General features: G+C 51.9%; 1 protein-coding gene across 3 annotated transcripts in view; it reads left to right on the forward strand.

Annotated features, from left to right (window-relative positions):
* Positions 1-15544, forward strand: part of Cpne5 (copine 5) — an 81576-nt gene that overhangs the window by 15571 nt on the left and 50461 nt on the right. For all 3 annotated transcript variants that reach the window (XM_032888799.1, XM_032888797.1, XM_032888798.1), the window contains 3 exons: positions 11781-11884; positions 13764-13803; positions 13969-14045. In XM_032888799.1, the coding sequence (XP_032744690.1) occupies positions 11781-11884; positions 13764-13803; positions 13969-14045 (221 nt within the window). The remainder of the gene's footprint in view (positions 1-11780; positions 11885-13763; positions 13804-13968; positions 14046-15544) is intronic.

Below are 15544 nucleotides of genomic sequence, written 5' to 3' on the forward strand. Positions count from 1 at the left end.
AATCTCCAATCCCTCCAGGGCAATTTCACATCATCACCCTCCCCACGAACTCCTGGGAGAAAGGTGCAAGGTGGAGGGCTCTGCATAGGTCCTGCTTGGTGTCCCCAAATAGAGAGAGAAGCCCAGCTCCCCTGGGTCCAAACATGCTCCTCGGGAAAAGGTCCTGCCCGGAAGCCGGGAAGAGCAGGCCAGTTGCCAGACATAGTGGAAGCCAAGGGCGGAGTGTGTAAGATGAGTCTGAGAAATGGGGCTCCTTCCCCTGAGGCTGGCTCATGGGATTCTTCGCTCTCTAAGACTTGAAGTCCATTGAATCGTAAACCCGATTGCTAGGAAACCGTTTAGCCCGCTTAAGTGGACTAATTACTTCTGAGGCCTTTTGGCCGAGCTTGCAGACTTGAGCACCAGGAATACACTCGTGGCTCGGTGATTCATTAGAGGAAGTCTGGAAGGACCTCTTCAGAGGGGCACGGCTTTGGCGGACTGTTAATTACATCCTATAATTGAAAATGGTCTCCATTAGGTCCAGGGCCTCCGACCGGCCCAGCTTCCTTGGCTCCCCTCCCCCATTCCCATCGGGCCCCAAAACACACATGCAGGGCCGGGCAGGGACACACCTGAGCTTGGCGCAGGGCCTCCGAGGTCTTTGTGGAGGTCGGACCCAGATTGAATTCCACACAGAGAAGGTGAGGAGGGTATGGCTTGTGATGGGAACAAGATGTCGGCGGTAAAGATCTCTCCTGTTTGAACACGACAGTCACCGTAGAACTTTGGCGTGACTTCAGGCCTTGCTGTTGGCTCTCCTGGTTGGTCTGCAGACACACCAGAAGAGGGCGTCGGATCCCATGACAGATGGCTGTGAGCCACCATGTGGTTGCTGGGAATTGAACTCAGGACCTCTGGAAGAGCAGCCAGTGCTCTAACCACTGAGCCACACATAGCATATGCGGATGCCAGCAATGTACCAAGGAGTAGGGAAACAGAGAAGCTGGGGGAATGAGTAGGGGCCCTGGGTGTTTGCTCTGTGTGTGTCTGTGTGTCTGTGTCTGTGTCTGTGTCTGTGTGTGTTTTTGTGTGTCTGAGTCTCGAGTTTGAGGCTAGCCTGGTCTACATCGTGAATTTCAGGGCTGCCAGGGCTGTATAAATAGAAAGACCCTTGTCTCAAAAAACAAATAAAAAACTATTATATTTATTTGAGTGTGTGGGGGGGTGGCTTTTGCAGGTCAGAGGACAACTTTCACCCTGTCAGTCCTGGGGTTAGAACTCCATTTAGACTTTCTGGTAGGCTCCTTTACCGGCGAGCCATCTGATTGGCCCTCTTTGGATTTTTAGAAACCGTGGTTATTTATGTGCGTGGACACGTACACACCTATACATACCCATACGTGTGTGGGTATGGACACACCACGACACACAAATGGAAGTCGGAGGGTTACTTGGCATTGCTTCTCTTCTTCCGCCGTGGAGGTATCAGGGATCGAACTTAGGTGGTCAGGCTTGGCGGCAAGCGCCTTTCCCCATTGAGCCCACTACTTAATGTCCTTAAACACCACTGGGATCCGATATATAAGCCTCGTGGTTCAAAAAGAATGTGAGCCCAGGAACCTTCAGCCCCCTCTGGCTCTACTTCTAGATTGGCCTCAGGCTGTGGAGTTAGGGTGCTTCACCCTGCCTATGTCAGAGGGAGCATTTGTTCAAAGTACTGGGTTTCCAGGAGGTCGGGGACATAGCACACACAGTAGCAAAAAAATGGTTGTGGAAGCAAGAAGGCAAATGAGCGGGCCCGTCCAGGCCTTGTGAAGATTTATTTATTTATTCTATATAAGTACACGGTCACTGTCTGCAGACACACCAGAAGAGGGCGTCGGATCCCATTACAGATGGTTGTGAGCCACCATGTGGTCGCTGGGAATTGAACTCAGGACCTCTGGAAGAGCAGTCAGTGCTCTAACCACTGAGCCATCTCTCCAGCTCCCCCTCCCCCCTTTTTCATATGAGTACACTGTAGCTGTCTTCAGACACACCAGAAGAGGCCCGTCCAGGGAGTATATAATAAAGGGGTAGTGGGCTAAAGAGATGGCTTTTGACTTGGGTTCAGTTCCTAGCACCCACAACCACCTCTGTCATTGCTTCTGGGGGAATCTTTGGCTTCCGTGGGCTCCTATCCACTTGCAGCACACGTAAACACACAGACGTACACACACCCAGAGCCTTACTCTGTTCACTGTGCAACTCCCCTGTAGAGCATCCCCATGCCCCTTGCTGCCCTCGGAAGCCAGTGCCCCTTTGCAGCGGACAGAGCTCGCTTAGCAACTGCACCCGTGGGTTCACTGCAGGGAGCAGAACCTCGGCTGTGAGCTAAGCCTCCCATGGCCAGGAGAGTCAGGGGTGGAGGCCATCTCGAACCTGCAGGCTGGAAAAGAATTGGCTGCTCTCCTGGGCTCTGCCTGTTCCACTCTCTCAGCTGATTTTAACTATTTGGGTCATTTTTAGGCCTTCTGAGAAAGCCCCGTCTTCTCAGCACCTAAATCTGTCACCGCATTTTATGAAAATTTACTCTTAAGATGTAATTTTAGCCTTGGAAATTGAGCAGTATCTGCATCGAGCCCTGCCCGGGCCTCCTGCGTGTCCTCAGGTGGCCGGAGGACAGATCTTTTGAGAAGATCGGCAGGCATTCAGGGCTCTTGCATTTGAAGAGGGGCGGGGTCCCACCCGGTCCTGCCTGTCCCTCATCAGGTGACTTCCAAGCTGAAGTCCCTATGGAAAGGAAAAGATGGGAGGGGAGCAAAGCTTTGGGTGTTCTGATCACACCCAAACCACCTGCAAGGCACACAGCCCAGGCCACTGCCACAGCTACTCTCAGCTTCTGCAAGAGCACACTGTTCAGTGTGCAGTCAGACCATTTAACATCTGAACGCCGGCTGGAATGCTGGCTCATGGAAATATTTAGACTGATCTTCGGCGAGCTGCTGGACACGTGCCTTCACGTGACCCTGCTGACACACACACACACTCACACACACAGACACACACACACATACACACACACACACTCACACACAGACACAGACTCACACACACACACACATACACACACACACACACACACAGACACACAGACACACACACTCACACACACTCACACACAGACACACACCATACACACACACACAGATACACACACACAGACACACACACCACACACACAGACACACACACACACAGACACACTGACACACAGAGACACACACACCACACACACACACGCACACAGACACTCACACAGACACACACACACACACACACTCACACACAGACACTCACACAGACACACACTCACACACTCACACACAGACACACACTCACACATAGACACACAGACACACACACTCACACAACTCACACACAGACACACACTCACACATACTGACACATACACACTCACACACAGACACACACACACTCACACACAGACACACACACACAGACACACACTCACACACACAGACACACACGCATACACATACACACTTACACACAGACACACAGACACACACACACAGGCACACACACTCACATACAGACACACACTGACACACAGACACACACACTCACACACACAGGCACACAGATGCACACACAGACACACACTCACACACACAGACACACACACACTCACACACACAGACACACAGACACACAGACAGACAGACAGACAGACAGACACACACACACACACACACACACACACACACAGGCACACAGACACACACACACACCGGGCATCGATTTAGCCTGTTGAAGCAGTTATAAGGAAAACCCCGTAGATGGGGTCCGAGTTCTGTTTCTGTTGCTGTGTAAAACATCCCAACGAAAAGCTACTTAGCCAGGCAGCGGTGGCGCATGCCTTTAACCCCAGCACTTGGGAGGCAGAGACAGGCAGGTCTCTGAGTTCGAGGACAGCCTGGTCTAGAGAATGAGTTTCAGAACAGCCAGGGCTACACAGAGAAATCCTGTCTCGAAAACCAAAACTGAAAAGGAAACAAAGAAAAAAGGCAAGCTCGGAGGAGGAAGGGTTTACGTTAGGTCACAGGTTACAGTCCGCCATCCCATGGAGTCAAGGGAGCAGGGACTTCAAACAGCCAATCATGTCCCAGCCACAGTTAAGACAGAGAAACAAGACAGTTGCCTTCTCTGGTCCCTCACACAGTCCAGGCCCCCAGCCAGCGATGGCGCCGCCCACTTCCAGGCTGACCTTTGTGGCAGATGTATTCTGCTTCCTTCATATTGGGTTTGGAAAGACGGGGCTGTCTCCCTCACAGAGTCCCTCAGCTCAGACTCAGAGATGAGTCTTGTTTTTTAACCTAACTGTGTGATTTTATCATGTGTCCCTCGCTGGACACAGTCTGAATATTTCCATTCTGCATGGGGCCATCGTGTACTACGGTCCTATGTCACCATCTTGGCTGTTTCCCAGGCGTGGGTCACTGGCAGTCGCAGATGAGCCCCCGTGCGCAGTCTGTGGAAGATCTAGACCTTTGGGGCCAGTGAGGAAGGGTGCCACACTAGGCCCGACCACCTGAGCTCCGTCTCTGGAATCCACGTGGTAGAAGGAGATGAATGACTCCTACAAGTTGTCCCTCTGACCTCTGCACGCACCTCGGTGCACACCCCCGCCCCGTCACACACCGAGCACATGAATGAAATAATTAAACAAACAAGCAAACCACCCAACCTGTCATGGGCGTCCCTAAATACCCTGTCTCTGAACCTTCATCCCTGGGCCTTAGTTTTTGTCATTGGTAAAATGGCATCCCGGTGTCAGTTTCCTTCCGCTTTGGCAGGGGTTAAATGGCAGGATCTGTGGTGCACTGCCTGTTTGTACTGACAGGCAGAGAAAAGGCGCTATCCCCTTCCCTCCCCTTCTGTTAACAAGGGCAGGTGACATGTCTGTGTTCTGCACATGCTCCATAGCGGCACCGTCCCACCTCTGACCTTTGCCCTCCCAGCACCGCTGAGGAGGAAACACAGGCTGCTCTTCTGAGCCGTGGTGATCCCCGCCCAGGCCACTGAGTTTCAAAGTGGGCTTTTCTATCCCATTGTGAACCTTGCGGGTGGGTGACTCCTGCCTCTCCTTCAACCCAAGTCAGCCATTATTTCTGGGTACTGTGGTAAACCCGAGCTCGCATCCGCAGAAGAGAGTTTGTGTTCCTCGTAGTCTGGAGGTTCTAGGCCAGGTTTCCTGGTGAGCCTGTGTCCTCTGTGGCAGCCTCCAGCCATGCTGTACAGCTGTGACCGAGTTGTTGAGAATGTGGTTCCTAAGTCAGATCCCAAAACCGGCTTCCACCTGTCTAGAAGGGAGAACTCGGGCAGGTCCTCAGCTCCCAGGCTGCCATGAGGTCAGATGAGTTCACTGGTGGGAGGTTCTCAGCGTGCACACACAGCCCGTAGTGACGCTTCTCCTGAGAGAAGCCATGCTTTATCCAAGAGGGATGCTGATAGCATGCTTGCCCATGAGTTCGGGGTGAGTGTGGGGGACAGAGGTCCCAGCACCTTCCCTGGGCTCGACCAGGATTGCCTGCCCTCACCCATTTCCCACAGCCTTGTGAGGCCCAGAGGGGGGTGGAGCGGGGTGGGAGGACTGGTTTGCTGGTGGCTTGGCAGCCAAGTTCATTGGCAAATGGCTGTTCCCCCAGGGCTGGGACCATTTAGCAGATTATGCGGAACAATGGCTAATTAGAAGCTGAGGGGTTTGGGCAGGAAGTCTTTCATTATGAGCTACATAGAGCTTTGCATCCCGGCTGGAGAGGGCACCGGCTCTGTCCTACTCCAGAGGCTGGAAGGCCTTTGAGTCTGGGTCTCCTCACTCAGTCAGATGTTCCCAGTCACCTTTCCCTCTCTCTGCCCCGGCCTACCCCATCCACCCCCATCCTCACACCTTGATGTCCAAACAGAATAGGATATGGTGTGGGAGGCCCTGAGCTCCAGAGCACCACGACCTCTAATTCCATCCTCGGAGCTCTGAGCCCCCCCACCCCCACCCCCCACTCCCGTCGCCTTATAGTAACTGGAGGGGGCATTGTATCTGGGCAGTACAGTATTCTGGCCTCTTCTAGTGAGAGAACTTTCCAGACTCAAAATCCTTGCAGGTCTGGAACAGACCTGGACAGTCCTTTGGTGCCTCCAGGTGTCGGTCATGAAGCAGGGCTCATCTCCCAGCCTTGGAAAGCACCCTTCCTTTCCCTGCTCGCTGTCCGAGGCTAACAGGCTCTTGGCCTCTGATTTTAATCCTGGTGAACATGAGTCATGAACTGCCAGGGCTGGGCTCTGGGGTCAGGCTTTTCCAATCCCCTGTTTAGGAGGTGAGCACTGCAGGGGTGCTGGATGAATTGCAGCTTGGAATGGAAGGTGCAAGGTCTATCAGTTCCCATCCTCCTGACCCAGCCACATGGGCGCTGGCCACCAGGGGCTCTACAGCTGGGGGATGTCTCAGAGGCTCCAACTGCAGTTTGTCAAAGTCCAGAGGCTGCCTCTTGGGATAGAGGAGGAGACGAGGGGATAGGGAGTGTGCGTACCACTGCTGAGGCTTGGGGAGAGCTACCAAAGCTGGTGGGTAGCGGAGTGGGTTCCCCATGGCCTCTTGGCATTCCTCACCTCCATGTAAAATGGGGGACCACAGTAGTGTGTCTTCCAGGGGTTCCTGAGGAAACTAAATGATGTCATGGTTGTGGAGAAGTCACAGCACAAAGCATGAAGAAGAGGATTTGATGAGGAGAGCAGCCTGAGTAGGGAATGAGGACAGACCACTTGGGCTGGCACCTGGCCTACCGAGACCCATGTCTGGGGGCCGTTTCCTAATTAGCTGTGTGAGCTTGACCAGAATGCCCAGTTCCTGGACCCTCTCCTGCTTCCTCATTGGTCAGTTGGAAGGATTTGGTCTCTTCCAGCTGTGAAATCTTTAGACCCTAGGGTCAACCTGTCAGTCAAACACAGCACAGCAGGGGAGTTTGTGTGTGTGTGTGTGTGTGTGTGTGTGTGTGTGTGTGTGTGTGTGTCTGTGCGTGCACACATTCATGTGTGAGTCCAGCCGTCAGAAGCCAACCTCGGGCATCGGGCATCAGTCCTCACCTCCCACCTTGCTTGAGACAGGCTCTGGTTTTGCTGTTTGCCGCTGTGTACACCGGGCTAGATGGCCCAAGATCCTCCATGTTTCTCTTGTCTCTCCTTATTGCCGTAGGACTCACCTACAGATGTGAGCTACCACATCTGGCTTAAGGCGGGTTCTGAGAATTCAGACTCGGGTCTTCCTGCATGCACTTTTACCCTCTAAGCCAGCTCCCTGGCCCCTGTCGATTTGTGATTATATCAATAACGTATCGATTTCTAAATCACCACCCTGCCTGGGTTTGAATTCTGTGTTTATGTCCAGTCCTTGTAGGCTGCAGGCATTCTCGTAGTTGCTCTGACCCTTGTCTGTAAAACGGGGATCTCAATGCATGGGAAAAGCCTAGAGTCTAGCACACAGGAGGGCCACATGAGCATTGTGAGGAGGGCACGATTTTGGAAACAAAGTCTCATGTGGCCCAGATCTGACTGGAACTCATTTTGTTGTTGAAATGGGCCTTGAGTTCCTGATCCTCATATACGAACCTCTAGCAGCTAGAAGGGTTATCAAAGGCAGTGTGAGAAAGGACCACCCCCCACCCACCACACACCCCCCACTCCCCCCCACCCCCACCCCTCACCCCCCCCTCTGTGTTTCTTTCTTTCTCTTTATTTGAAACAAGGACTCACAATGTAGCCACAGCTGTCCTGGAACTCTATACTCTATGTAGACCAGGCTGGCCTCAGACTCCCAGAGATCCACCTGTGTCTGCCTCCTGAGTGGTAGTATTAAAGGCGTGTGTTACTATGCCCAGGTTCCTTGTTTCTTAAAAATGTATTACATTTACTTGTTTGGGTATATGTGTGTGGGACGTGTGTGCATATGGCACTCACGGCGAGCGTGTAGAGGTCAGAGGATAACTTTAAAGGTGTCAGTTCTCTCTTACCCTGCGGGTCATCAGGTATGACCGCAGGCGCCTTTCCCAGCTTGATACCTCAAGGGTCCTTGTCCATTTCTTAGGTGACACAAATGTTACTCAGTGGATTTGAGCAGAACGGAGGAGAGTGAGCACCAGGGGCTGCTGGAGATTATGTTTCTGAGAGAAAACCCACGTTGGCATCCTAGCAGGGAGGAATCTGCCCCTGATGTGTACTGAGGTTTTCGTAGGGGTTTCTTTTGAAGGCATGGGTGTGGTTGAAGATGTGTTGTTTTGGGACACGCATCGGTGAGGAGCTGTTCCCATGCTGGGCCTGTGGGGTCAGTGAATATGCTGCTGAAGGTGGCTCTGGGAGAGTTTGTGGTACTGAGAGAAGAGCCCCTCTAGCGCCTATCTGCCTGTGTTTTCCAGGGTCTTACATAGCCAAATCCCATTGGCAGCAGCCATAGGAGAGCCTGTAGCCAGGTCATTGTCCTGACAGGCCAGTCCCTCCAGGCCTCCTATGAGGTGAGCATTAACGGAGACTTTGCTTGGCTGGTCAGGGTCCATACACCCAGCTATGACGAGTTCTGAGGACACGTAAACATGGGGACTCTCGGGACTGGAGAGATGGCTCAGTGGTTAAGAGCACTGACTGCTCTTCCAGAGGTCCTGAGTTCAAATCCCAGCAACCACATGGTGGCTCACAACCATCTGTAATGAGATCTGATGTCCTCTTCTGGTGTGTCTGAAGATAGCAGCAGTGTGCTTACAGATAATAAATAAATAAATGTTTGAAAAAAAAAAAAAAACCAAGGGGGCTCACCTGTTCCCAGAAATGCCAGTTCTTCCGCAGAGCAGAGCCCCTGGGAACCACTTAATTCTTTCCCTGAAGAAGTTACAAGGCTTGCGTCCCTTTGAGGGTCTCACTGGACTGGATGATCTGCAGTTAATACCGCTTAATTGGTGTTCTCGGGGCTTAGCCATGGGAGCCCTTGGGAGCGGCTTCCTCGAAGAGCTTCACTGGGTCTGTTGCTAGGGACAGAACCTTCCAGAGGGTAAATGATCTCAATTCCAGGCTCTTTTTGGCTTATGCCTTTTATTTTCTCCCATAGGAGGCATCCCAGTCCTGAGGTCAGGGCGCCTCCTCCCCAACATTGCCCCTCTCAGGTGCCCTGGAAAACTAAGCCTTCTGCATCCGTTTCCTATGCTGATCGCCTGGTTCTGCACTGCCACGGTTCCCTCAGACCCCTGTGCTTGCGTGGGGCTTGCTTAGGGTGCATGATGTTCATCCTACACAAGAGATCTCCTCCCTGGTCTCAGAGCCCAGAGCTTGGACCACTCAGTGGTTCAGGATGGACTGGCATGATGGACGGGTGATTCTGAGGAGGTATCCAGACCCAGATTCAGGAGGATGAGGGCCCTGGCCTCCTTCCCCTGCTCCCCCATGATGGGATGCACACAGCCGTTAGACTGCAGGCAGACTTGGGTGTTCATATTTCATCTCCCCAAGGCCATTCTGTCTGGAGAACTCCGCAGGGCTATGTGAAATACAGTGCCAGGTTGACACCCTCCTAAAACACACACACACACACATCACTGTCATCCATTCAATTATCGTATTCTTGCCTTCATCAGCCAGAGTATACCTTGAGCCTGACAGGCACCCGGTGGCCTTTTAGAATTTTAAAATCTGAATTTCAGAGCACGCACACACACACACACACACACACACACACACACACACACACACATCACTGTCACCCGTTCAATTATCGTATTCTTGCCTTCATCAGCCAGAGTATGCCTTGAGCCTGACAGGCACCCGGTGGCCTTTTAGAATTTTAAAATCTGAATTTCAGAGCGCACACACACACACACACACACACACACACACACACACACACACCCCTTGCTTGTTATTAGTCCAACTAATGAAAACCTGTAAACCTTCCTTAGCAGGCCCCTGGGCTGTTGATTTCACAGTTGCGATGTACATATGTTAATTATGCCCAAATCCCAGCAATCCTTCAAGCCTCTCCGTGGTCCAGGGACCTTCGGAGCCCCCCTCCCATCCTGTTTCCAGGGGAACCCCATCTCCTTCTCCAGCAGCGAGCAGTCTCCAGGGAAATCCCCCCTCGTCGAAGCTTCAAGTGCCATTTTCAAAGCAACGGCTGTCATCCTTCCTGAACCGGGGTTTTCCGTGGAGTGTGGGCTGGGGCTGGGCTGTGGAAGAGGGGTGTCTGCCAGCCCTGGTGGGGGGATGCTTCAGGCTAGAGCCGTTGAAAGAGAGCAGCAGGGAAGTGTGATCTCTCCAGAGAATTCTCTAAGACATAAGTGTTTACCTGTAGGACTCCCGCAAGGAAGCCATTAGGAGAAATGTTCCTTTTGTCTGAAAGCTGGAGGTTCACTCTGAAGGGGCGGGGAGCGCGTAGGAAATCCTCTGCAGAGGGTGCTGTGTTTGTGAGGCTTTTATGGAGTTTATAGGAGAGACAGGAGCCTGGTTATATTGAGCCCAGAGTGTGTTGTCCCCACCCCCATCCCCAACCCCATCCCCATTGCTTGCACACAGCAGGGCTGTCCACAGTGCTTGGAAAATAATCCACCTTCTCTCAGGTGACTCCTCCCACCAGTCAGGTGAGGTGCAAAAATATCACGAGTTTCTTGCTGTGTGGCTGTGGGTAGGTTACTTAACCTTGCTGATTGGTTTCCGCGCTCGAAAAACAGCTGGCAACCCTCAGAGTTCTTAAAGGGTTAAACGAGACAGCTTAAAGATCCCGTTGGCCTAGGATCATTCAGTAGAGGCTCGGTAAATGTTAAGTTTTCTTCCTCATTCCCTACAGCCCTCATTCATCAGTGGCTCTCAAACCCATCTGCTTAGTAGCAGTGTTTTGAGACCCTCCTGGACGGATGCACAGCTGTTTGGGCCCCCACGCACCTCGATTCGACTTTAATTGGTCTGTGGCGGGGCTGAGCGTGGGTATATTTTTTTAAGCACCCATTAAAGCATGCATATATATATATGTATATATATAATTCTCATATACATATAATATACACACATATATATAATTCTCATATACATATAATATACATACACACACACACACATATATATATATATATATATATATATTTCTCACACAAACGTAAAGTGGGCAAAAATCCATTTAGTTTGTCACACCCCACCGAGGCATCGAAGACCACGCCCAGCCAGAAGACTCTGAAATAAGGGTCTGGGTAGATTCGATGTGGCGACGCCGGCCAGGTGGGAGCCCATCATGCACTGCAGATGCAGAACTCCCTTGTCTACAGGGGTTGGGTAAAAGCTGATTGCACCATTCATTTGTCTATGGAGGCTGCTTAGTAACCTACTCTGGGCACTTCTTGCCTGCAGTTTGCAGCTTAGAGAGGACACTGATCGAAGAGCAAGCCAGTAAGCAACACTCCTCCACGGTCCTCCTCGGCGTTAACTCCTGCCTTCAGGTTCCTGCCCTGCTTAGCCGTAACAATAATCGCCCATTGCCTAGCAGTGAAGGGAGGGCAGGCAAAGGGCATGGCATAGGCTAAGCGTAAGATAGAACACACAGCGTCACTCAGATATGACACCATCTATCCTCCAGGAGCTGCCTGGAGCTCATGCCTAGGGAGGGAGGGAGGGATCAAGGGATCAGAGAAGCCTGGAGAGAAGCGTCCCCGAGCCCCGTGCTTGGACTGGAGCCCACAAGTGTCCTCGCCTCACTTGTACTCATTCTCTTGCAGTTTGGACGCACCGAGGTCATTGACAACACGCTCAACCCGGACTTCGTGCGCAAGTTCATCGTGGATTACTTCTTTGAGGAGAAGCAGAACCTCCGTTTTGATCTGTGAGTGGAAGGTGGGGCTCACGCTACGGGGGTGGAGGGATGTGGGACTGGGGCCCTGGTGACAGGGTACAGGTAGAGAAGCAGAGATATTCTGGGAGACCAGGGAGATGAACGTGACAGATGAAATCTACCTACAGCCCTGCTAGGGTGTGGGAAATGCTGTGTGTGTGTGTGTGTGTGTGTGTGTGTGTGTGTGTGTGTACGTACCAAATCTTATCCAGCATTTGTTGCAAATGGGGTAGGGGCGAGGGGTCTGACTCTGGGGAGCATCCATGGAGACAATTCAGGTTTCCACCTCTGAGCCTTCCTCCCTATCCAAGGCACCCGCTGACCTCACCCCATGTTGCGTGGGTGCACCTGATCTCCCTGCAGAAGTCACAGGACAAGTAGGGCTCTGCTCTCTGTGTATTCACCAATAAGAGGGACAGGGCCATCAGGAGGGCTTTCTCTCTTGGTGACTGGGCAGGGAGTTTGTGTCATTTCCAGGGGCTGTGAGGGACATGAGGTGGTTTGCAAAGGGTCAGTGTCCTGGAGAAGAATTGAAAGCATGGGAAAGAAAGGGGCTGAAGTTTGAGAGAATCTGGCAAAAGTGTGTGTGTGTGTGTGTGTGTGTGTGTGTGTGTGTGTGTCTCTCTGTGTGTGTGTGTGTGTCTGTGTGTGTGTCTGTGCTTGAGAGTGTATTTGTGCACATATCTGTTTACATGCAAGCACGTATGTACGTGTGTGCGTGTATGTGATCATGTACGTGTGCATGTGTGTGCCTGCGTGCACATGTGTGTGCTTGAGTGTATTTGTGTACATGTATGTGTCTGTGAGTGCATGTGTGAGTGTGTGCCTATGTGTGTGTGTCTCATGTGTGTGTGTGTGTGTGTGTGTGTGTGCGTGTGTGTAGACACATAAGAGCTAACATGGGAAGGATGGAAAGGCCTCACTGTGAATAAACATGTTGTGGGGTGACAGTCTGGAGAGACAAACTGTCAGGACAAGTGGACAGTGATTCCCAGCCCTCAGCAGGTGCAGCCTAGAGCAGGGGAAGAAAGGTTGCAAGCAAGACCCTGGGAGAGCAGGCTGCAGCTCAGCCGGCTCCATACAGGGGCCAGCCCAGCGGCAGGACCAACCTGCCTGCCGCCCACTCAGGTGGAGGTAGCCATGCCTCCCTTTCTTAGGAGTGGCCAGCTCAGAGTAGAGGCAGGCCCAAGGTAAGGAGAGGATGTGAGGACAGAGCTGCCAGACAGACACCGAGGAAGCTGGGGAGACAGACAACTGGGAGTGATGGATAGGGTGACCCAGCCACCTGTGACCCAGCCACCTGTGACCCAGCCACCTGTGACCCAGCCACCTGTGACCCAGCCAGGGTTCACTTGTGTCATTTCTCATTCTTAGTGAGATAGGACACACTCGCGGGAAAGAGCACAAATCTTTTAAAAATTACATTTATTTCTGTGTGTGTGTGTGTGTGTGTGAGAGAGAGAGAGAGAGAGAGAGAGAGAGAGAGAGAGAGAGAGAGAGCGAGAGCGCGAGCGAGAGAGCGCACGAGCATGGCAGGGTGTAGAGAGGCGAGAGGACCAGCTTGTGAGAATTGGTTTTCTCCTTCCTTCGTGCGGATCTGGAGGACTGACCTCAGATCAGCAGGCTTGGCCAGTGCCGTGCCACTGGCTGGGAAATGGGTAAATCCTAAGAGACTCCGACTTACCCTTATCCCCGTCTTCACCGAGATCAGGACAGGATGAGCCTCCAAGACTCCCGGTGCTCACAGTGGCAAAGCCTACTTACGGGGTGGATTCAGAGTTCAAGATGGGATTAAGTGGAATGTCCTCTGCCTGTCTTCACCGTTTTTGTTTTTTTTGTTTTTTTTTGTTTTTTTCTGTGTTCCCTGTAGATACGACGTTGACTCCAAGAGCCCGGATTTATCTAAACATGTGAGTTCTGCCCATGACTGCCCAGTGAGCCCAGGCCGTCTCTTAAATGTCATATTCTGTCTGGGCCCTGGGCTTCACTCAAGGGAGTGTGTATCTATGGCTGCATGTGGTCACTTCAGTGGGGACAGTGTCTAACACTCATCTCTTCTGCCCTTGGATGTGCAGGACTTCCTGGGCCAGGCCTTCTGTACCCTAGGAGAGATTGTAGGGTCCTCTGGGAGCCGTCTGGAGAAGCCTCTCACGTAAGTGTAGGAGGGGTACAGCCTGTCTGGGTGGCTCCCCTTGTGATGAGCCATCTAGTGTTCACCCTGTCGAGAGCCTGCTGGTGGCAAAGCATTAGACAGCCAGGGCTTTAAGAGTCAGCAGGATCTTGGACCCTGCTCTCTCTGTGCGTCTCACCCAGGCCTAGTTAAGAGCTTGTATCCTGCAGAGAGGGACAGTGGCTGAGAGCTAGCTGGTCAGTTTGCAACCCTACCTCTCCCATTGGGTAAGAAAGAGACCAGAGAAGATCAAGGGGAATGACCCACCGAAGGCCACACAGCCAGCAAGTGGGAAAGCTGGGATTTGAACCTGGGCATTATCTGCACTGTATGTTCCTCAACTCATTCGCTGCCTGTAGATGTAGACCTGAGCCGGGAGTTAAAAACAGACTGGAGGGCTGGAGAGATGGCTCAGTGGTTAAGAGCACCGACTGCTCTTCCTGAGGTCCTGAGTTCAAATCCCAGCAACCACATGGTGGCTCACAACCATCTGTAACGGGATCTGATGCCCTCTTCTGGTGTGTCCGAAGACAGCGACAGTGTATTCATATACAATAAATAAAATCTTAAAAAATGTTAAAAAAAAAAAACAAAACAAAACAGACTGGAGCTGGATGCAGTGAGGCCTTCCCACCTCCCATTTCTAACAGTCTGTAAGACAGGGTGGTTGGCCCGGGGCTTGTAGAAAAAGCGATTACTCTGAGACACCGCTGGCATAGGGGTTCCCACATGCGGCTAAGGGTGGCTTGTCATTATTCTGAGGAAGCCCTAGGGACAGGGCCTAAATACGAGCAGTCACAGGCTGGCACAGGTGTCTAGGTCACAGGGCAGAGCATGCGGGGGGAGAGAGAATTCAGGCTAGGCCACGCGTGAACCCCTCACTCGCTTCTGCCAAGTTTCTCTTACATATTGTGGTTTGTAACTGTAGTGTGTGTGTGTGTGTGTGTGTGTGTGTGTGTGTGTGTGTGTGTGTGTCTGTGTCTCTGTGTATATGTCTCTGTGTGTCTCTGTCTCTCTCTGTCTATGTCTCTCTCTGTGTCTCTCTGTCTCTGTCTCTGTCTCTCTCTGTGTGTGTGTATGTGTGTGTGTGTGTGTGTGTGTGTAACGATTAGACAGTAGACTCTTCTAGACCCTTGCCTATAACTCCTTGGCAACTATATTGTAGCATCAGAACCTCAAGAAGGAAAGATCTTTTTTTTTCTCCCCTCAAAAGCCCCCTCTCTGAGTCCCCAGAAAATAATAATACCTATTATTTATTGAGATGGAGGGGGCTGGAGAGATGGCTCAGTGGTTAGAGCACTGGCTGCTCTTCCAGAGGTCCTGAGTTCAATTCCCAGCAACTACATGATGGTTCACAACCATCTGTAATGGGATCTGATGTCCTCTTCTGGTGTGTCTGAGGACAGCTGCAGTGTACTCATAAATAAAATAAATAAAAGAAAAAGAAAAAGAGATGGAGGAAAACAGATTTGGAGGCTCTG

This window comes from Rattus rattus, chromosome 18 (genome assembly GCF_011064425.1).
Source record: "Rattus rattus isolate New Zealand chromosome 18, Rrattus_CSIRO_v1, whole genome shotgun sequence".
Classification (NCBI taxonomy): Eukaryota; Metazoa; Chordata; class Mammalia; order Rodentia; family Muridae; genus Rattus; species Rattus rattus.